Source organism: Osmerus mordax, chromosome 3, assembly GCF_038355195.1.
Source record: "Osmerus mordax isolate fOsmMor3 chromosome 3, fOsmMor3.pri, whole genome shotgun sequence".
NCBI lineage: Eukaryota > Metazoa > Chordata > Actinopteri > Osmeriformes > Osmeridae > Osmerus > Osmerus mordax.
The window spans coordinates 23,672,363-23,694,367 of NC_090052.1; the positions used below are offsets into that span (position 1 = coordinate 23,672,363).

General features: G+C 41.0%; 2 protein-coding genes across 4 annotated transcripts; one reads left to right on the forward strand and one right to left on the reverse strand.

The window, feature by feature from the left end:
• Positions 1-1,271: 1,271 nt before the first annotated feature.
• Positions 1,272-12,550, reverse strand: slc6a16a (solute carrier family 6 member 16a). Of its 3 annotated transcripts, none has more exons than XM_067232661.1 (12): positions 12,284-12,550; positions 7,681-7,909; positions 7,414-7,517; positions 6,846-6,972; positions 6,443-6,618; positions 6,228-6,338; positions 5,175-5,416; positions 4,467-4,647; positions 3,904-4,105; positions 3,467-3,626; positions 3,180-3,342; positions 1,272-2,867 (listed from the first exon to the last, which is right to left on the reverse strand). In XM_067232661.1, exons 1-12 carry the CDS (start codon positions 12,284-12,286, stop codon positions 2,535-2,537), a joined length of 2,031 nt encoding a protein of 676 aa, XP_067088762.1. In that variant the 5' UTR covers positions 12,287-12,550; the 3' UTR covers positions 1,272-2,534. The 3 variants fall into 3 exon arrangements, with proteins under 3 accessions (XP_067088762.1, XP_067088761.1, XP_067088763.1); XM_067232660.1 differs by having other exon boundaries at positions 7,360-7,517; XM_067232662.1 differs by having other exon boundaries at positions 2,812-2,867; positions 3,145-3,342; positions 7,360-7,517.
• A 5,076-nt stretch (positions 12,551-17,626) lies between these two features.
• On the forward strand, positions 17,627-21,994 carry antkmt (adenine nucleotide translocase lysine methyltransferase). The gene is made up of 5 exons (XM_067232892.1): positions 17,627-17,889; positions 18,426-18,530; positions 18,682-18,822; positions 19,823-19,873; positions 20,352-21,994. The coding sequence occupies exons 1-5, from the start codon at positions 17,728-17,730 to the stop codon at positions 20,562-20,564; spliced, it is 672 nt and encodes a 223-aa protein (XP_067088993.1). The 5' UTR covers positions 17,627-17,727; the 3' UTR covers positions 20,565-21,994.
• Positions 21,995-22,005: the final 11 nt, after the last annotated feature.

Genomic DNA, 22,005 nt, shown 5'->3' on the forward strand with positions numbered 1-22,005 from the left:
ACACATTTTACTGCATCCCTTTCAGTCAGTCCATCCCTCTTGACTCAGATACTACAATGCATGTTCAAAATGCACATTTGGTAATCATATCGCTGTCTATAACAAAACTAAAATAAAACATTGTGTAGCCTACCTCTCTTATCTTGGAAAGATACAAATTCCTGGAAAACGTCCATGTAGTAGAAAAGTCGCTTTTATAAGAACCCCCCCCCCCCCCATACACACACAAAAAACAGGCAACTTTTCACATATTCCAAAGTATATTTTATTTTTTAAATGTATATTTTAGAACAAAATAATATATAGCATGACATGGTTAAAGGTTTGGCTCCCGCAGGGACCATAAACTGAGTGAATACATTCCATATACTTATGAAATACATATCTACTGTACATTGCTTAGAATAACAGCTTTAAACAGTTAAATAGACAACAATAATATACACCACACATAAAGACACACACATCTACCAAAAGCACACAAAGTGAAGTTGTCATGTATGAAAACAACACCTACATGATCACAGACATGATCTAGATGTAGAGGGTGAAAAAAGGAAAGGTGGTTACATGCCAACTCATCCTTAAGATGACAAAAAACAAAGCAGTACAACACTAATGCAATAGCACATCAGTCATAATATGTAAAAAAGTGTATTTCCGGACAACTTTACCAAGCATGGCATTGGTATAATTGTGTTGCCCATAAGTTCATCAAAAAACATTACCCTGAATGTCTGGAGCTGTCAATATCTGATCATGGCTTCTACAGTAACTCACAGCTTTCAGTTCTGTTGTTTTGAGTACTAGGGGTTCCTAAACTAGAGTTTTACTATTCAGCTATACTAGCTTTACTAGGACTAAGCTATACTAGCTTTACTAGTACTAAGCTATACTAGCTTTACTAGGACTAAGCTATACTAGCTTTACTAGGACTAAGCTATACTAGCTTTACTACTACTTGCACTCTGCCTTTCGATACTGGCCCTGCCAATACTCCCAAAAGTCAATTGCACCAATTGCACCAATTGCACCAATTGCACCAATTGCACCAATTGCACCCTCTGTTGGAAAAACTGCAAACTGTTGGCCTCCACTGCCTGTTACACTTAAATTGACATAAAATATGTAACAAGCTGGTAAAAGCCTGTGATGCTACAATACTACATGTTTCCTAGTTAGCATTTTGGAACAGACCATGGCAAGTCTCAATTTGCAGTTATGTGTAGATTTATTTGCACTAGAAAGTATGTTAAGATCATACTAAGATATTCAAGTTCAAGTCTTTTATTGTCAGATGCACAGACCAACACAGGGTCAGACTGGGCACTGAAATTCTTAGGACAAGACAATGCAAAGCAACCTGGCATAACATGACATATAAGTACTCAGAACAAGTTCAAGATATTCATCTTAATGGACAAAATAGGACATAAAAATAAGGCCTAAAAAGGTTAGTAGGGGTTATAAAAACAGCAGCACCCGCTGGAGCTAGATGATATTTAGGGTTAGTTTCAGTTTACCTCATGATATTTAGGGGCCAATATCAAATAGTTTCTAATTCTTTTAAACTTTTTAACATGTTGATGATAATCAAAATGACTATTTCCCACAAAAAACTACACTATTAGATATATATCTAATTGTAAATTAAATGTTATATTATTATATATTATAGTTTCACTGTTTTGAGGAGAAACTAATTGTCGGGTGTCCCATGACATTAACTACTGAAAACCTTGTTAGAACCGTGCACCTCTGGTTCTTGATTACCTGCTGTACTTACTGTCCAAACCATTTGGACAGTAAGTGTCTGAAAAATACTAAAATGTAACAGATATATAATAGTGTATGCACTGTGTTAATCATGTGTATAATTAATACAGTTGTGCAACTATATAGTTTTATACCAGACAACTGTGCGGAACTAAACATATATAGAAGTATATGTTATTAATTATACACATGATTAATACAGTGCATACACTATACTTACTGTATATATATATTTATTTGCATCTCGTCCTACTCTCATGGTGCTTTTCCACTGCATGGTACCGGCTCTCCCCATCTTTTTTGTTTTTCCACTGCGCATACTTGGTACCTCGGGTTTGGCACTTTTCTTGGAACACTTCCGTCAAGGTCCCAAGCAAGCTGAAGCAATACCCAAAGGTGACGTGAAAACACAGCAGACTACTGATTGGTCAGAGAGAATCGCGACACGGGACATCCTGCATAAATCAGTTTTTTTTTTGCACAGCTGCTATTATAGTGGCATATAATAGTGACCATAATTGTTCTATTCACTGGACGACTCTATTAAATATCAACACACAAAACGCTGTTATCGACTGAGGGGGTGTGGAGGTTCCTGTGGTTACCAACTAACAGATCCAGCGAGAGAGACTGACCACCAGCTGAGGGGGGTCTATCTGCAGGGGGAAACCAATGTAGCGAGTCCAGTCAAGTCGAGCTGGTACCATGGAGCCGGTACCATGCAGTGGAACAGCATCATCAGTTGTTTTCTCCTTGGCTCACACCCCTGTATCCTGTTGGTCCTCCTCCTCCAGCTCCTCCTGTTGAGGTAGCAGCCTGTAGTGGTCCAGACCCAGGGGTAGGAAGGAGGCCCTAGGGCGACCTGCCCCCTCCTCTGAGGACAGCTGGGAGTTCAACAGCTCACTGGAGTTGCACTTGGTGTACCTCTCATGAGGCTCCTGGCTGCTCTCCTCCCCAGCCAGGCCCTGGGTTCCACGGTTCTGAAGCACAGAGTGGATGATCCCGACCGGCACAGGCAGGGAAGCAAACAGTATCAGCAGAGCTATCATAGCCATGGCCCAGCCAGGGTACTCTAGACTGCTCTCAGAGGCCTGGGGAATACACAGTTACCACATTACAGTTATGAACATAAACTAATGGTTTCAATAATGTGCATGAATGTTGGTTGCTGCATATGTTGCCCAGCAGGGATATTTTTTAAGACTAAATAAAATGTGAAATTGATCATGGCTAGGGCAAAGCAAGCATGACAGTGAAGATTACATAATGCCTAGGGGCAGATACTATGATTTACTCAAGGGCACCGTCATTTACTTCATTCGGGATGAAACCAGTCTCCAAAGTGTGATTGTGTAATTAACTACTTACTATTTGCAGATAGTGAACATGTCTTGTTGTCTTACTGTTTCATGGTTCCATGCCGTGTAGGTGGGTCGCTTCCAGACCATGCGGAGCAGACTGGCACACAGCAGAGTCACCATGGCGAACAAGCACACATACTTCCACAGGTACTTATACACCACCGGGGGACGCCATTTCAGCATAATCTCAATGTCATCTAAAAAGCTGTGGGGTGGAGTGTTTGAAAGGGGATAAGAAATGTTGCAAGGCACTGTACATCCTGTAAAATGTTACTGTATGTTTGTCTGTGTACGCTAAGTGAATGTATGTTTGTCTGTGTACGCCTTACCGATCTGCACCATAAACCCAGGCCACACTTATAGTTTCAAAGATCACCACAATAATCAGGGGGAGCGTGGCTGAATAATCATCAAACATTGCCACAAAGTAGTTGCCTGAATGCTGGGTGAACAATAGGCCAATCAGGAAACCGAGAGCACAGCTACACACTAAAACACAAACACAAAAAACAGTTATAAACCTAATATGCTGAAACTAAAAAGCTCTGCACAATCATACAAAAAAACAATATGTATGTCTTTGTAACAACATAGTGAATATGTATGAACCAAAAGGTCCTATAAACTCTGAGTAACTATAAAGCAAAGAGATCAAAGTCAATACAGTACAGCCCCGAGACAGATTTGTTTTGCTCTCAATGAGAAAATATGTGTGAGCATGTACTTTAACCTGTGCTTCCACAAGCTCTGTGAAGCGGGTCTTTACCAGTCAGCAGAGTTCGGTGTCGGCCCAGCAGCAGGAAGTTATCCATGAGGGGAGTCAGGATTCCCTGCATGGTCCCAAACATGGTGCTGAGGCCCAGGTTGAGCAGCATGAGGAAGAAGAGCGTGGACCACAGTGGGCTGGCTGGGAACAGGGCTATGGCCTCAGTGAAGGCTATGAACGCCAGCCCCGTTCCTTCTACTCCCTAGACGACAGGCAGACAGCCCATTGAGGACAGTGTGGAACCAATTCAACTCATCTACACTCACATATGGAAAATCATTCTCAGCTGGGTTTGAATTCTGAATTTCTAATTGTTTTAAATAACCTATGCAAGAATCAACAATATTTTAATTTGAAGAGACACTGACTTGTCCCAAATAGACTCTGCAAAAGCTTGAGACAAAAGAGAACATATATTCAATCACACTTTCCTGAAGCTTTGTCAGTGAATAAAATGTGCGTCTGATATCTAAGACAGAAAGCTGTAGGAGGTGAGGTGACTGTCGCATGTGCTGATCTTGATTCTTAATTAGCCCCAGAGTTTGTGGCATCGCCTTGTGTACCTTATTCATTTCTTCTTCCAGGTTACAGTCAGTGATGTTAGGTGCCACCTGGGAGCCATAGTGATGGTACCACTCCCTGTACTCAGGTATGCTGACGGAGCTGGGGTCTGACATATTGAACCAGGGCCACCAATGAGGATTCACCTCAGAAGAAGCTTTGACTGTTAGGATGCCAAGGTTTCTGGAGAATTAGAATAACAATTGCATTTATGCAACATTCTGTCTTCCACTGGGTCGATCCAAACAATCTTGTTTAACAACTACCTAACTGATAGAATAGTGCATTAAGGTAGATGATGTACAATCTCTGGAGTCTGTAACAAGACTAGTAACATGAGATTTTAGAGTTCTGGTACTATCCTCATGGAATGGATCCCTAGTGCCTGTGGGCAATCTAAAGGATTCTGTTGGAGTTACACTTAATGTATGTACCTGTTTTAGGCAGGATTTGAACTTTGTTATTGTTAATTACCATAACATTAACATGTGTATAATGTGCTTCACATGTAATTTGGTAATGTTTTAGTTAATGATTGTACATTTTTACTTAAGGTAATTCGATGGAACTATAGCTTATTCAAAACAGATAAGTTAAGCCCCTTTTTTGCCTTTCTTTTCAAGTGCTTCTTACAAACCCTAAACCTCACACACAAGTGCTTCTTACTAACCTAGCCCTAGCCTTAACCCTCACACATAAGTGCTTCTTACTTGGCCACGCATTCCAGGGCAATGTTCTTGGCACGAAAGCCCAGAACAACAAACACAACCAGTGAGGCGAGCACAGAGGTCATGAAGTTGATGCAGGAGACCATGAGAGCATCCCTGTGGCAGTTGTTGTGGATGGGGTTGTAGGAGGAGTAAGCAATGACTGAACCGTAACCCAATCCTAGGGCAAAGAACACCTGAGTAGCAGCTTGCCTCCACACCTGGACCTCCCCCCAAATCTCCAACTAGAGACAAACAAAAAGAGTTGATGTGGTTTTATTGAACTTCATACAGGGGGTGGGGTTACATATACAAATCATATATAGATGAGTACTAGTAAGCATTCAGATAAAGGATAAAGGATGAAGTGTTGTCATCAGTGCCCCTTTAAAGGTTGATAATAGGTGGTCTTATTATCAAATTAAACACGCCCTCTCTTAAGAAAAATATAGAATAACATATATTTATATTGGATTAAATGCAATAGCTTTGTGTTGTAATACATTCAGGCCTTTTATATTATTCTAAAAAATACTCCCACCACTTGGTATCAATGACTGCTGAGTCTCCTTGATTGTATTGCTACATGGTTTCAGTCGTCATGGTAGGTTAGAGTAGCTGTGCTCCCTGAGAATGTGTAGTCTTGTTGTCACCTCATTCCAGGACCCCAGGATTGCATTTGCCAAATCAAAATATCCACAAGACAGCAGTAGTGCTAACCAGTCAGTATCAAGGGTCAACACCTTTACTTAAAAGGTATGACTTTATATAACTCAGTTGTAAGTCTATAATTGTTTCTAGCTGATTTTTCATAGAAAGAGGTTTAGCATGCCACTGGTAACCACTATTACAGTACTTCATTGTTCCCATTCATAAATTATGAGCGAAGATGAGATTTCCTATCCAAATAACTGTAGTGCCCCTAGTATTACATCATCCCTTGCACAAGGCTGCACTGCTTATATTGTGAATTGTGAGAAGTAACACATTTATGCAGAGTGGTGGTCCAGCAAGTCTGGACAGAGTATTGAAAGTATTGCATACTAGTGTACTTACTTTAGGGTAGAACATGAAAGTGACTCCATCCATTGCGCCATCCAGCATCAAGCCTCTTATGAGGAAGATAAAAAGCACCACATAGGGGAAGACTGAGGAGAAATACATCACCTGGAAGAGCAGGACACCTGCTTGATTTCAGAGGTTACATGTTTAAGATGCTGTTTCCTGAATAATCCCATTGAAATGTGGATGAGAAATGTGTGCTCAGTTACCTTGGCAGAAGACTTGATTCCTTTGATCATGGCCAAGCAGACAATAGTCCAAGCAGCTAGTAGACAGCCTGTCATGATAGGGTTTATGGTGCCCGATGCTTCTATAGAGTCAGTGATATCCAGAGCCTTCCGGAACCAGAAGTAGGAGGTCGGGGAGGTACCTGCACATTCCTTCACTACAGCAGAGAGATTGTTTTAGAGAATGAGAGAGAAAAGGAGATAGCCCTGTTGATTGTGAGTCTAAAACAATCATTTAATTCCATGGTCACAGTCGATGTTGACATAGGATAGTGAAGATAAGCTGTTTTCCCAAACGTAGACCATGTTATGTAATTTACATATCAAGTAAAAATCTAAAACGCTTTTATGTCTCTTTATTATTTGAATGAGGGGCAATGTGTACCAGTCGTGTTTGTGGCCATGTCGATTGGACACTGCTGCCAAGGTAGGGGATTCTGGAAGGAGTTGCCCAAATAAAACAGGCTCCATGCGATGATCACATTATAGTAGAGAGCCACAAAGAAGCAGACCTATGGAACAGGAAGAAAAGGGTTAACTGAGTATTTACTGAGCACCTTCAGTATTAGTACAGCAGCTACCTGAGGAGGAGAATGTATATGCCAGGGTTAGGGTTAGGGTTGGGGTGAGTCCAATGGTATCTCATAATAAATAACACTCCACATATGCATCTCAATCAACAAAACCTGGCACAGAATCTACCGTTATTGTACTGACTATTCAACATTAATATGCTATTCAATATCAGAAATGTTAGCAACTAGACCGTTTGCAGGTTGTTAAATGACTAAAAATGATCTCACCCAAAACCTTGTGTAAACAGTCTGGCAACAACAGGCCCATCCAGCTGAAAACCTTGTTCTATAATATTGTCAGTGTGATTCTCAAGGTCACTGTACCACACAACTGGAGTAGCCAATCCCAGCCAGGTTAGGAGAAATGTGCTTCCACACCCCAATGCTTCCCTGACGTATACACTGGCCTGCCGCCAACTCCATGAAGAAGAGGGGAACCCCCACCAACAGCAGCATCATGATGTACAGCAACATGAACGCCCCTGAGGGGGAGAGAGAGAGGTAAAAACAGTATCATAATCATTGTTTATTTATTATTTAAAATGTTTAATTCAAAGCTAGTTCAGTATAATAAACAATAGTTATTATTAGGTGTTACTGAGAACTGTAAGATAGTTTTAGAGAATACTGTTTAGCTATACTCACCTCCTCCATTCTGATGGCAGAGGTAGGGGAACCTCCACACATTCCCCAGCCCCACACTGAACCCCACCTGAGCCAGCACGTACTGGAGCTTGCTGTCCCATGCAGGGCGGTCTGCTTCTACTGCAGACGTGGGGGCCACCTGCCCTGCCAGGTCAACAAGCTGAACCTGGGACTGGCTCAACCCTAACTGGGAGCTGTCATCATCACAGGGAAGTGCCGTCTTCTCAGTCTTGTCATGTGAATAGAAGGTGAAATATAGATGTTATCATACACTGTTTTGTCTGCGATGAACATAAATATACACTTTAATTTGCAGTATCATTTTAGCTCAGGTATTAGGTCCAGCTGCCCTGCTTCTAGTTTTGAAGAGCCAGCTCAATCCTTATTAATAACTAGATGGTGCTTTCCTCCGTTTGGCTGTACAGTATGTCCAATAAGACTGGCATGGGCTTGTTTGATTATTTTGTAAGGAAGCAAGGAATGTAAAGAACATTCTAAGCAATGCTGCAAGCTGTTACCACACCACAACATATGGAACTACTTGCAGTGCATTTGCTACTTACATTTACATTTAGTCATTTAGCAGACGCCCTTATCCAGAGCGACTTACAGTAAGTACAGGGACATTCCCCCCGAAGCAAGTAGGGTGAAGTGCCTTGCCCAAGGACACAACGTCATTTGACACGGCCGGGAATCGAAATGGACACTTAAGAGCCATGTGATAAGACATACTGAAATTAAGTACTGTCTCATGTAATCATTATACCACACACAGGAGAATCTGTCCAATCTTCTGGACCTGTGTGACACACTGCTGAAACAAGGTTTCTGTCTGTCGTCGTTCTGTCCTTTCTGCTGTTCACAGCTGACAAGCCAACAGACCTGACAACCTCCACATTTCCAGGTAGAAACTCCAAGCTGCACATCATCACACGTATCACTCTGCTAGAGTGTGTCTGGGGGAGGGGGGGTATTGGCTGGCTGAGAGCAGGAGCCAGATAGAACAGCCTCGCCAAAACAGAACTCCTCATCATCCCGGCCAAACCCTCCATCTCCCACGATCTCTCAATCACCCTGGGATCTGCAACGGTGACCCCTTCATCCTCTGCCAGGAACCTTGGGGTTACCATGGATGACGAGCTCTCCCTCACAGCCCACATTGCTGCGGTCTCCCGGTCGTGTAGATTCACCCTCTACAACATCCGGAATATCAGGAGATACCTGTCTGAGCACTCCATCCAGCTGCAAGTCCAAGCACTTGTCCTCTCCAAGTTGAACTACTGCAACTCGCTGCTCGCCGGTCTCCCAGCATGCGCAACCCGCCCTCTCCAGAGGATTCAGAACGCGGCGGCCCGCCTGGTCTACAATCTACCCTTGCTGCTCTTGTTGGTTAGTGGTAACTGATTTAAATTGTTGAAATATTTTTTACTGTTGCTTGCTTTTCTACAGGTACACTTGCACTTATAGCGATTCATGTTGTTTAATTGTAACTTGTTTAACTACATGCTCTTGTGGTTCTTCCCTTTGGCACTTATTTTGGTTGTTCACCATATGTGCTTCATGTTTTGGCTACCCGCAATGTTTTTGGGGCTATCTTGTTGTTATCAGTGACCTATGCACTTTGTAAAGCTCTCTCTTGGAAGTCGCTTTGGATAAAAGCGTCTGCTAAATGAATACATGTAAATGTAAATGTAATGTAACAGGTGTTTTTTAAACACACACACACGTTGACACACAGGTTTTCCCCACATACACACACGTTGACACACAGGTCCATCAGGGGGGGTCTTTTACTTCTTGACAGAGAAGTGGGGCAAGTGTATTCTGACAGTTATAAACAAATGTTTGTGTGTATCGGAGGGGGTGGGTGGGAGGAACGTGTCATAGGAGGGGGTGGGGGGGAGGAACGAGTCATAGGAGGGGGTGGGGGGGAGGAACGAGTCATAGGAGGGGGTGGGGGGGAGGAAAGTCTCATAGGAGGGGGTGGGGGGGAGGAACGAGTCATAGGAGGGGGTGGGGGGGAGGAACGAGTCATAGGAGGGGGAGGAAAGTCTCATAGGAGGGGGTGGGGGGGAGGAAAGTCTCATAGGAGGGGGTGGGGGGAGGAACGAGTCATAGGAGGGGGTGGAGGGGAGGAAAGGAATGCTTACTTTTTCTGTCTAACTAACAATCTCATATTAGGTGAAACAATCCATTATATCTCCAATTATTTCTCACAAAATGGCAAATTTTGTGAGACAAAACTATAACCATAACTTTTTAAAGTACAGATACCCTACTAACATACATTTTACTGCCTTTCTTACTCTCTGTACCTAACTCTACGCATCTATTTTACTCTCCTCTATATTTAGCCCACCAATCCGCTTCTTTCTCAAAGACTCAACCCTCCACAGTGGTTTCATGTCCAGTAAGGGTTTAGGCTCTTGGTCAATAACACCGTCTGTTGAGGGTGGTAGCACAACCAAAAAATACAGTAAAAAGTGTAACTAAAAACTGTCCACTCTCAGTTCTCCTCTTCATATTTTCAACAAAGGCTTTCTGATTAAGTCATTTTCTCATAATTATTCACTTACAGCGTAGATGAAACATATTCTAACAAAAAATGCTAGCTAGCTAGCTGGATCAAATTAGAAACAATGGAGATAGATGGTGAGCCTTTGAAATTAAATGCAAGCTGTTTAAAGATGGCATCCCGTTAATTTCTATGGCAAACGCTCAGTGATGCATTGAAGCTCGCAAAACAGAGATATGGTCAGGCCCATGCTTAACTTTCAACTCTTCCAATCTTGCGCAGCAGAATAGAGTATGCTTTGTTAAGAAAAATCGACTTAAACAGTACAAATGGGTTGTGTATACTATAATACTACTGGAAATATGTTCATTTGACATCCGTATTATATTTTAACATGAGCATGTTTGCAGTTTGATGTAATTTTTTTTATCATTTGACAATGTTATTCAGTAAGATATTCGTTCTGCATTTACTTGATAGAGTGATGATTCAAGTAAAACGTAATTATATTATGTTACTTTGTTTTGATATTACTTCAGTGTTTCCCCTACCATTATATTAGGGGGGCGCCCCGCCCCCATAACGGCACCCCCCACCCCCCCTGGAAGTCATTTAAGGTTACTTTTCCTATAAAACAGGTATATAGCTAGCTCATTTATTAAACAAACTACATGGCCTTATGTTGTTTATCTTATTTACACGACGGCATGTCATTTCTGTCTCTACATGGTCGCCGTTGCCCCTCCACTGCCACTTGCTGGATTTATTACACATTTTAGGATTACCATTGAAGCCATTGAAGTCAAAACCTTATATCTCAGTACACATAAATGAAACACATATGAAATCAATATACTTATTTCAATAGCATGGGCATGGCATTAAATCATTTAAACTAAATGTTTAAACTGCACCATGTTTTTTGTCTGGTATCCATGTAGGCAACCAACCATACTAGCTTATTCATGCAGACAACCATACTAGCTCAATCATAAACATCCTAGCTCAATCACAGCAAAAAAACAGCAAATTGATACTGTATCAGTTCTGACCAGCGATATTTAAATTTACATTTAGTCATTTAGCAGATGCTCTTATCCAGAGCGACTTACAGTAAGTACAGGGACATTCCCCCGAGGCAAGTAGGGTGAAGTACCTTGCCCAAGGACACAACGTCAGTTGGCATGACCGGGAACCGAACTGGCAACCTTCGGATTACTAGCCCGATTCCCTCACCACTCAGCCACCTGACTCCCTGCATGTTGATAACCATACGATCTCATGCATGTGGTTAATCAAAGATCAAATGAAGGTTGGCTTCACATACTTCAAGTCACCTTGAGTTTAGACAGGTGAATTCTTATAATTTACTGATTGCCATCACAAGTAGTGTGCACACTGTACAATCACAGTAGATTAGTCTGCTCTGAGACAATACAGAAATAACGGTGAATTCAAAATATCCACATCTTCAGGTAATAAATAATGTCATGGAGTAGAGTTATTTGTAAAATATCACTGTATTGGTTGTCTACACAAATACCATTTTAGTATATCTCTGAAGGTTAATTTCCAGTCATTGGTAAACTTGTGGGTTTAGCATTAGAATGATGTTCCCTCCGATGTAATAAAAACATTCAATGCTCCTTGACAATAGCTAACCTACACGTTAGTACACAAGCAGTAGCTTATAATAAATAAACCCCTTTAAAAAAAAACTTTGCTGAATTTTGATTATGAAGTAAACAAAGGTCAAACGAAAAATATCATGAAAGAACACAGGAGCTTATTCAAAATGATGGATCAGGAAATTATAGGATAGTAGGATATATGCATTAAATGTCAGAAATATTAGAGAAATATTTGAAAAGTGGGGTACTCTCGCGTGCTATATAGACCCGATGCCAATGCAGTAAACCCTCAAGCAAACAAAAGAAGGTTGGAGCTTGGGTAACTCACGCAATGCCAAGCAAAACAAAACTATGAAACTAAAAAGCTTGTTTCACTTACGCCCTGCAAACGCCGGCCTTTTACACTGCACATTTAAGCTTAATGTGACAAGTTTAACTAACTTATTTGAGAACATACCATGTTGAGTGCCCTCTAACTCGACCTGCAGCACTGGAGGGGGTTTGTCTTCACTTTCTCCTCACTCGTTTACCCTGTAGGGATACGTCTTTACGAACGTTTTACTGAGGAGTTATAGGCGTTTGTAGTTTGATGAATAGTTTTATGCCAATTCGAACGGAGGCCTTCGGAAATCCTTTGGAAGAACTTGACAACCGCCACGTTTGTGTTTAGAACATGATCATATCAAGGTATGGTAAGGGCACACAGTGCTACCATTGGTTGCAGAGTACTGTTACTTCATGGTCCTTGCCCTGCCCCATTGCCTCAACGACCAGTGCGTAGTCTACCCAATGGGATATAGAAAACAGTTATATTTACTACAACAGCCAATCCTAAATTTAGCATGGCACGCTATTTTTGTCTTTGTATCTGACGTGTCAACAAACTCTTACAAATAACTAACATTGACTGTTCAACATCGAATCAAGTATTTTTGGGGAACTTAGCCAAAGACATGTAGGAGCATACCGTAACAGCAGTTACGTAGGCTATAGCTAACAACTTTCGAGGCTAAATCATTTTAAAATGTACAAGAGTGTACATTTATGCAAACAAAACCATACGTTTGTAAGTTATATATGTATACAATCTATTTTTGGGAAATCAAGATAACAATCATCAGTTGTTAGTATTTAACTTTATTGGGTGTGCTTTGCCTTCGGCAAGGGCACAACCTTTGTTCTCTCACATATATTATTGGGTGTGCTTTGCCTTCGGCAAGGACACAACCTTTGTTCTCTCACATATATATTATTATTATTAATTATTATTATAATTATTTGGTCTACATAGACAACGTAGGTGTCAAAAGTTTCGTCTTGGTAGCGATTGAGTTGCTTCTATTGGAATTTACGTTCCGTTGCATGGTTTAGGCTTAAGTTAAGTTTTTGTGGCGAAAAGTGAAGCTAACGGTGGCTAATTTGCTAGCCACAGTCACTGACGTTACTAACGTCACTGCGTCACTAACGTCACGAAAACACGCGTGACTACCTTTGGCAGAACATGTTTCGCATCTGTTAACTTGGGGGATAGCTAGGCTAACTATAGCTTTACTGCAAGGCAGCTGCAGAAACGCCACAAGAAAAGAGGCCAGGGTGATAACTATTTACTCTAGTGCGCACCTGTTTTATGTTGGGACTAATTAGGACGGCTATATAAGCCAAGATGTTTTCCACTTCCTTGTGGAGTCTTATTCTTTCATGTTATGGCCGTGTGGCGTCGGACCTTTGTTTCCTGACCTTTGTTTTTGTTAAACCTTGTTTATTCCAAGTAAAGACCTAGTGCACTTTCGTCCCAAAGACGCTGACTCCTTGTCTGCTTTACCACAGTAATATTGTTGAAATTGCATTAATCTCAAGACATATCAGGGCTGTTCAACATCTGTTTTGTAAATGGATGGTTCATTTATTATTATTCACAATGTATTTGTACTTCTTCACACTAAAATAAAGGCAAAAGTTTGGAGGTGTGATTTTATTATTTATAGGTTATTATGCAATGGGTTTACTGGTCCGGCCCACTTGAAATCTAACTGGGCTGTATGTAGCCCATGAACTTAAATGAGTTTGCCACAAATGGGTTGTGCTAAAGAGACAGTATATATAAATATATATAAAAACCACAATGTAAAGATACCACCAGGGGTGATAGAGGGCATCAAGGGAATAAGCCTAGAATTAAGATTACTGGTTTACTATTGTTTAAGGTTTATGATATGTATCCCAAAAAGCTCCCTGTAGGAAATTAAACTTTAACATTTTGTAAAACAGACATTTTTACTTTTATCTCACACACTAGCCAGTCTGCAGCTAGGAGTTAAGGACACTTTGATCTGTGACACATGGTTACATGATTGCGTCCTTCCGTGTGTCTTTCCCCCGTTTAGTCTCATCTATCTTAATGGAGTTTAAGGTCACAATGAAAGTACAGGGACTTTAAATATGGAATGAGAGGGGTAATGAAGATTTACTTTTATGCATTTACTACATTAAGTTACTGCCTTACATTTCTGAGATGACATCAGATTTAGATTAGATCTGCCTCTTAACATAGTTAGTTACTAGAACTACATCATGGAGCTTGTGGTATAGATAATGATATTGAGAAAGATATGTTTTGAGACAGATACAACTGGAAGAGCAATGGTGACTTTGGGTTGGGGGAGGACACAGAGAAAACAAAGTATGAAAAAGACACACATTATGACAAAATGACATTTTGGGAGAAAGAGCAAGAGAGTGAAAGCCAGAAAGATTTCCTACAAGAAGAATGTGAGACTAGTTTTTCTTTTTCGTACATATCTTCAGAAGGTTGGACTGACTGCCATTAACAGTACACAATGGGACTGTGCATAGAGAAGGCTGCTTGAAGACTGGCTACTGGCAAATGGAGTGGGTCTCTAACTGTATCCTGCCTTGAGGAAGGGTTAGGGTTAGTACAAACATGGCGACACAGCTGATGTTGCCAGCTATTTTTCTTGCATTACCACCCTGGGCTGTATTTTGTCAGCTGTAGCTAGCTATGCTAAATGACTACCTGGTCGTTCACGCTGACTCACAGCTTGCAGGTATTTGTATATATATATATAGAGAGAGAGAGAGAGAGAGAGGGAGAGAGAGAGCTGGAGTTAGGGTTAGGGCTCATTTCCTACTAAATGCCTTGTCGTGTGACGTTTCTGACTGCTGTCCAAACCGTAATCAGGAATGCTTGCGGAGATACAAGCAACGCAATCGGGATCAAGACGAACATTTTGACATCGAGACTGTGTATTGAATGAATTGAGGGAGGAGTTAAGGTGGATAAAAAATAAAAAAAATATATAAGGACACATGACTCAGATGTGGTCATTTGTATGTGGACCCGGAACAGGTTTAGATGTTTAATTGGTGGAACATCCTGTGAGTTCACCTTAACCTAACTGAATAACAATCATTGTAGAATCCTTCAAATGACACGGTCCTAAAAGTAGTGTGACACAGAAGAATTAAAAAATTGCTATGTCACTATTTTCATACACCTTTGATCTCCCCTAGTCATAAACGATCTGTTACATTTTAAAACATGATTCCTATAATCAGTGCTTCTCTGTAGGCTACAAGAAGTTGAATTGTAACGGTCTCACCCCCTCTTTCCTCACACACACACAGATGTCTGTGTTGAATGAATGACTATACTTATGTACAATAAAGTAAACAAGTACAAAAATAGTTTCCATAGAATACTTTCCTTTTAGGGGACAGCATGAGGTAATCAAGTCTCAACAGAGAGTAATACTATCTTCTAGCCTTATATGGGGAAACATGACAGAATCATAATTCATCTGGTTTCTACTGTCCTCATGGCATACATACGGAACTAAGTAACATCTGGTAGATGACCTATGACCTTGATGCAACAGGAGCCAGGCCTACTGAATACTCCAGTAGGCCTGAACTCCTGTAAACTCCTACAATATAATATTTTGTTATATGTTCAACAGTGTATGTTCAAATGTATTTACAATCACAGTGTGTTTTGATGTGTGTATATGCATGTCATGGAATTGTGTTGTCAAAAACTTTCAATTTCTTTGCTCAACAGTTAACAGTGCCAGACGTGAACATAAACACACATGTCTGCAACATGCCAAAAGGTTAAACCCTAAAGGCCTGCCCTCCCTCTGAGGAAGAGTTTGTGGACATATTTCAGAAAGTCAAGTACTCCCTGAGTCTACTGGTGAGACCACTCAAATATCCATTGCATCCCTTAATCTAACCAGATATTATTACAGGCTTCATCAGAAACTCTTTTTAGACAAACTGTTAGTTTGTCTAAAAACACAAACTAACAACTTCTGTCCTGCCTTTGTTCATAAATACAATATAAAATATAAATTGCATGTATAATGATGCATTTTTAGATGCTCAAAGAACTATGGAAGGATTGTTGTGGTTCAGTAAGGGGGTTATTAAAATCAAAACTTTATCTAAAACTGACTTCACAAAAATAGTTTTTGGGTAACTAATGAACAAAATAATATGCATATTCATAGCTGAAGATGTGGGCCAACTTGTGGGATCTCTATAATATTCATGGCTTATGGTTAACAAACTAAAATGTGTAAATAGTTAAGCTTGCTAGCTAATGTCCTATGCAGAGCCAGAGAGAAATGGCTCTGGTCCTATGTATACTACTTATCCCGGCACCTAAAACATGCATGTAGCCTCACTTGGTATCATAATTGACTTTGCAGTTCATTTCGCTAGACTACAGTAACCTTGGTGTTTCGTCACCGTGCCAAGCGTAACTATTGGCGTTTCGGTCATGATAAATTAAAGGCAAAATGTCATTTTAAAATGTGTAAGAATTGTTATAATCATTTACCAACAGTATGCATAAATATTTTGATATGTATTCATTTTTCATACTTTAGTTTTCATTGGTTTGGCGGCCCACCTGTTGTGAATCCCTGTTCTAGAAGATGTGTCATAGTAGATAAAACACACAGGTTCTCCTATTCAACTACATTGAATTTATGTAGGTAAAGAAGTTTCTTGGTTATGAACATTTACAGTTTTCCAGAATATACTTCAGATGGATCCCCTGAATAATTAGTGATGGTGTTTATATAAAGATTATAATTTGGCTTTTTAGTTGCAATAATTCAATGTATTAATTGCCTGAAAAACTTAAAATATAGAACAATAAATTAATATAATATACAATTATTATCTTCAGCCCAGGCCTTAATTATTTTGCTTACTTAGTAACCTATATTATGGGTATGAAAAGGCTCAATACGCACTTGTTCCGGGAGTACAACGGCACTTAGGAATGATTGGCTGGACCTGATGTTAGTTTCCTCCAGGATCACAATGTCTCTTATTGAGAGACTTGTTGCTTTTGTTGGTTTGTTGTAACTGTCTTAAAATTATTGTACTCGCCGTGAAATATATTATTGTTGCTTGCTTTTTCCACAGGTACACTCTTGCACTTTTGAGGTTCTTGCTGTTAAATTCTAACTTGTCTAACTACATGCTCTAATTGTTCTTCCCTTTGGGACGTATTTGGTTTTCACAATGTATGCATCATGTTTGGCTACCTGCAATGTTTGGGGCTATCTTGTTGTTATGATCTTTGACCTATGCACTTTTGTAAAACTCTCTCTTGGAAGTCGCTTTGGATAAAAGCGTCTGCTAAATGCATAAATGTAAATTTATGAACAGTTCCGCGTCCCATGATATTTAAATCTCGTAGCGGAACCTTAGTGGCTACATTGTTTCAGGTACGTATTATTTTGCGTTCGGACTCAAATATGTTGTTTGATGACAGTAATGTATCAACGTTATAAACGAGTGGCGAAGTCACCTTCACTATATATTAGTGCTTAACATCGGTGTATTTCAATTACCTGGTCCTTAATCATGGATCAAGACACCCCAGAGGAGGTCCTTGCAGAATTCAAGGACAGGCGTCTGGGAGCCTGGGGTATTTTCCAAATAACAGCTGGCACTGGTCTAGCAGTGTATGCCATGTGGGCAGGAGTTCTTATGCCAGGCTTTCGAAAAGTTCCCCTGAGATTACAGGTCAAGTATTGTGTTACTGTTTTATAGCCCGACTGTGCATATTTTGTGCCCATCCTCATGGCAGTGTGAAAGAAAATGGAATAGAAACTCAGGCGTGTTGTAGAACTCAAATGAGTGCATTAACACTGATGGCTTACAATGTAAGTAGTACAGGATCCTAGCGTAACTTTTGCCGGCAGTACAATATACCATTTTGCCCTGGTTTAGACACATTTTGGGGGAAATGACCTCCAAATAGACCCTAGAAGCACTCTATAGAGCACGTATGAGCTGACCGTCTTAAATTTAACTGTAAACTGTGATGACCCGCTAAATGTAGCCAGGGTCTGCTAGTTAACAGTCGTATTTGGCCAATTCAGCCTTTAATAAGCCCGACCATCATAATAACTGTCTACTTGATGTAACTTTGTTACAGTTGAACGTGGAATGTCCATGGTTATGTTGCGTCCTTCATCAGTAATTTAAAATAGTTAGTACTTTTAGAAACAAAACCTTTAAAAGAAGACACTGTATTCATGTGAGATGATTTCTTTCAGGTGCCATACCAACCTGCCAGCAGAATCCAAGTAAACAATGTTATGACGTTGTTGAAAGGTCGACATGGAACCCTTGTAGACTTGGGCTCAGGCGATGGAAGGATTGTGAGTGTGTGCATTCATGTGTGCTTTATTGGTTCCTGCACGTGTGTTTGCACAAATCACACACCACAGACAAGTCCAAGAAGACACAACACTTTACTAGGAAAGCTAGCATTCAGACTTGTTGCCTCAAACTTCTATTTGATCTGTTCAGGTGCTAGAAGCCAACCGTCAGGGCTTCAGTCCTGCTGTGGGGTACGAACTGAACCCTTGGCTTATTTCTCTGGCTCGCTTCCATGCATGGAGAGCAGGACAATATGAGAAGGTGTCTTTCAGACGAGAAGACCTGTGGAAGGTGACATAACCTACACTTAGTTTTAGTGTTCAGTTTGGTGTTAGTTTTCTCATAGAGGATAAAACATTGATTGTATCTGGAGCTGCTGCAGCTGAGGGGTCTCATTGAGAGAATTAGTGGTGTGGGGTTTGGAGAGGAGGCGTTCTAGTGGTGTGGGGTTAGGAGAGGAGGCGTTCTAGTGGTGTGGGGTTAGGAGAGGAGGCGTTCTAGTGGTGTGGGGTTAGGAGAGGAGGCGTTCTAGTGGTGTGGGGTTAGGAGAGGAGGCGTTCTAGTGGTGTGGGGTTAGGAGAGGAGGCGTTCTAGTGGTGTTGGGTTTGGAGAGGAGGCGTTCTAGTGGTGTTGGGTTTGGAGAGGAGGCGTTCTAGTGGTGTGGGGTTAGGAGAGGAGGCGTTCTAGTGGTGTGGGGTTACGAGAAGAGGCGTTCTAGTGGTGTGGGGTTAGGAGAGGAGGCGTTCTAGTGGTGTGGGGTTAGGAGAGGAGGCGTTCTAGTGGTGTGGGGTTAGGAGAAGAGGCGTTCTAGTGGTGTGGGGTTAGGAGAGGAGGCGTTCTAGTGGTGTGGGGTTAGGAGAGGAGGCGTTCTAGTGGTGTGGGGTTAGGAGAGGAGGCGTTCTAGTGGTGTGGGGTTAGGAGAGGAGGCGTTCTAGTGGTGTGGGGTTAGGAGAAGAGGCGTTCTAGTGGTGTGGGGTTAGGAGAAGAGGCGTTCTAGTGGTGTGGGGTTAGGAGAGGAGGCGTTCTAGTGGTGTGGGGTTAGGAGAGGAGGCGTTCTAGTGGTGTGGGGTTAGGAGAAGAGGCGTTCTAGTGGTGTGGGGTTAGGAGAGGAGGCGTTCTAGTGGTGTGGGGTTAGGAGAGGAGGCTCTCCAGAAGCCCATAAAGGCCAACATTCATACATTTTACTGAATCATTTTTCCTGTGATAACAAATGATTTATGTCTTTATTTTGAAATAAAGAAGTATGTTTTTCTTAGATAATGGGATAATTTAAATCTGTTTCTTATTACAGGTTAGCCTGACAGACTGTAAGAATATCACAGTTTTTTTGGCCCCCAGCGTGGTAAGTTATCAGCATCAATATGTTTCAGGTCAAGATGCATCAAATGGCCTTGTGGTCAAATTTCATGATTCAACCCCACCTGTATCAGAATTCAGTGTTTATTTGCACTAACTGTACTGTTACAGATGGCAGTGGCAAATGGCGACAATTCAACATTCTATTCATGGATGGCGCTTAATGCATGACATCTGGGAAAACTGCTGAAGTATTAAGAGCTAAAACTAACATTAACAGGCCAGATTTTGTCTGAAGGTGTACTGGAAAATTGCTTATGACTTAATGTAACGAGTTAACTATATGTAATGTATTTACAGACACCTATAATGTACCTGTAATATCAAGATGGAATATAAAGCACTACATTAATAAAATGATCTTTACATCTTTAACATCAGTATTCTCCTCTGAGAGGCTGAACTACACTGACATGGTAACCTTCTTTATGCAGCACCTAATGGGACCAGTGTGTTTGTGGTAGCTGTCTTTGTTGCAGAAGAAGTTGCTGACTGAGCTAAAAGATGATGCTGTAGTGCTGTCCGGGCGGTACCCCTTCCCTGAGTGGACCCCCTGCAGGACTGAGGGGTGTGGTGTCGATCAAGTCTGGGCTTATAGCATGCAGGCTCAGAGACTTCCAGCAGCAGAAGCAGTTACATCTCCTAAATCAGAGATTCAAAACCAACAACTTGACTAAATCTGAACAAGTGAGAACCCAGCAGTCTTGCAAGTTAAGTTTTGTTAAGTTTTTTATGTATTTATTTAAGAAGTTTTGATCCTTACAACTTATCAGGGTAGGGACTGATAACCTGGCGTACTACATGTATTACTACATGTATTGTAAGTTTAATCGCTTGTTCTTGTAACTAGTATGCGTGATTCCATTATTGTATTTGACTCAAGAACCACTTCGATTTACATCTTCAATACTGTCCCAGAGTAATATCAAGAATAGTAATTCATATGGAAACATTTAAATGCAAGTGGTTTGTATCAACTTAAAAGAAGCATGCAATGATATTCTGACAAACACCAATACTCTACTGTAGACATACTCAGGGGAATGTGTAGTTCTGCAAATTAGACAAATATTTGTAATAAATGTGGTAATATTTCTAAAGAGATGTTATAACTTTGAATATAAAGTGTTGTATGTACAAATATTTGTTTTATTTTTGCTTCAAGCTGAAAAGCTAAAAAGGTGACTGTGTATTCAGTGTAGGCCATATGATATTCCTGGTGTCTCAACTGTTTTATTAACACAAATATGTATCTGTACCCCAAACCCAAATATGTATCTGTTTTCGACTCTGGTTGTTCTTTACATCTGTATTACTACCCCTATGTTGCACTGACAGACTGAACTCTGACACTTTTGCCAAGCTGAAATGCATCTCGGCTGAACCCATTTTGTGGTGGTGTGGCCATCACCCTCAACTAAGGGCATGCTTTACAAGACTGGGACAGGAAGGAGCTTGCCAAGACAGGTTTTGGGAATCTTAAGTTGATTGACCATGCCAGAATCCAGGAGGTTACTTGCCCAAACCCCAAAACTAGGAGGCTGTCTTAGGTTAACCTAACCCCTAAACTAGGGGTCTGTCTTAGATTTACCCAACCCCCAAAGCTAGGGATCTGCAGTGTCACCCAAGGTGATGCTCACTGCAAGTGGCCCCTGGCTGAACAGTCAAACTCTTTGACATTTCAAACATTTCCTCAACAAGCATTTTGCATTGTTCTCGGGCGTTTCCCCAGACTGTAGTGCTTAGTTACCTAGGTAACTGCCTTGCCACTCAAGACAGATGGAGGGGAATATTGAGACGTGCCAGTAGAATACAAGGAGCTGACAGCGGCCTGGACTGCCCCCATCCTCTCCTGAGGGGGAAGTCAGGACTCATTGATGTGTGTTGGTGTGCTTATTTGCTGGTTATGATGCAGGAGTATTGATTGTTGATTGTGTGTTGAGTCAGAGAACTGACAGTTATGGAGGATCTGTTGTAACAATAAGTAATGTAATTTCCCGGACTGGAAAAGGCAGAGTGCAGCTGGTCAAAGTCAACGTGTTTCTGCTCAGTCCTGCTGTCGCATTACATTTTTCAAGAGTACACCAAAGTGAATAAATAAAATTATCCCTCCAACTG

Excerpts from the sequence above, each read along its gene's own strand:
- antkmt (XM_067232892.1), top strand. The coding sequence starts at position 17,728 with ATGGATCAAGACACCCCAGAGGAGGTCCTTGCAGAATTCAAGGACAGG. Across the intron at positions 17,890-18,425 it reads AAGTTCCCCTGAGATTACAG|GTGCCATACCAACCTGCCAG; the intron begins GTCAAGTATTGT and ends GATTTCTTTCAG. Across the intron at positions 19,874-20,351 it reads TTTTTTTGGCCCCCAGCGTG|CTGTCTTTGTTGCAGAAGAA; the intron begins GTAAGTTATCAG and ends TGTTTGTGGTAG.
- slc6a16a (XM_067232660.1), bottom strand. Across the intron at positions 6,339-6,442 it reads GAATCAAGTCTTCTGCCAAG|GTGATGTATTTCTCCTCAGT; the intron begins GTAACTGAGCAC and ends CTGCTCTTCCAG. Across the intron at positions 4,648-5,174 it reads GCCCTGGAATGCGTGGCCAA|AAACCTTGGCATCCTAACAG; the intron begins GTAAGAAGCACT and ends CTAATTCTCCAG.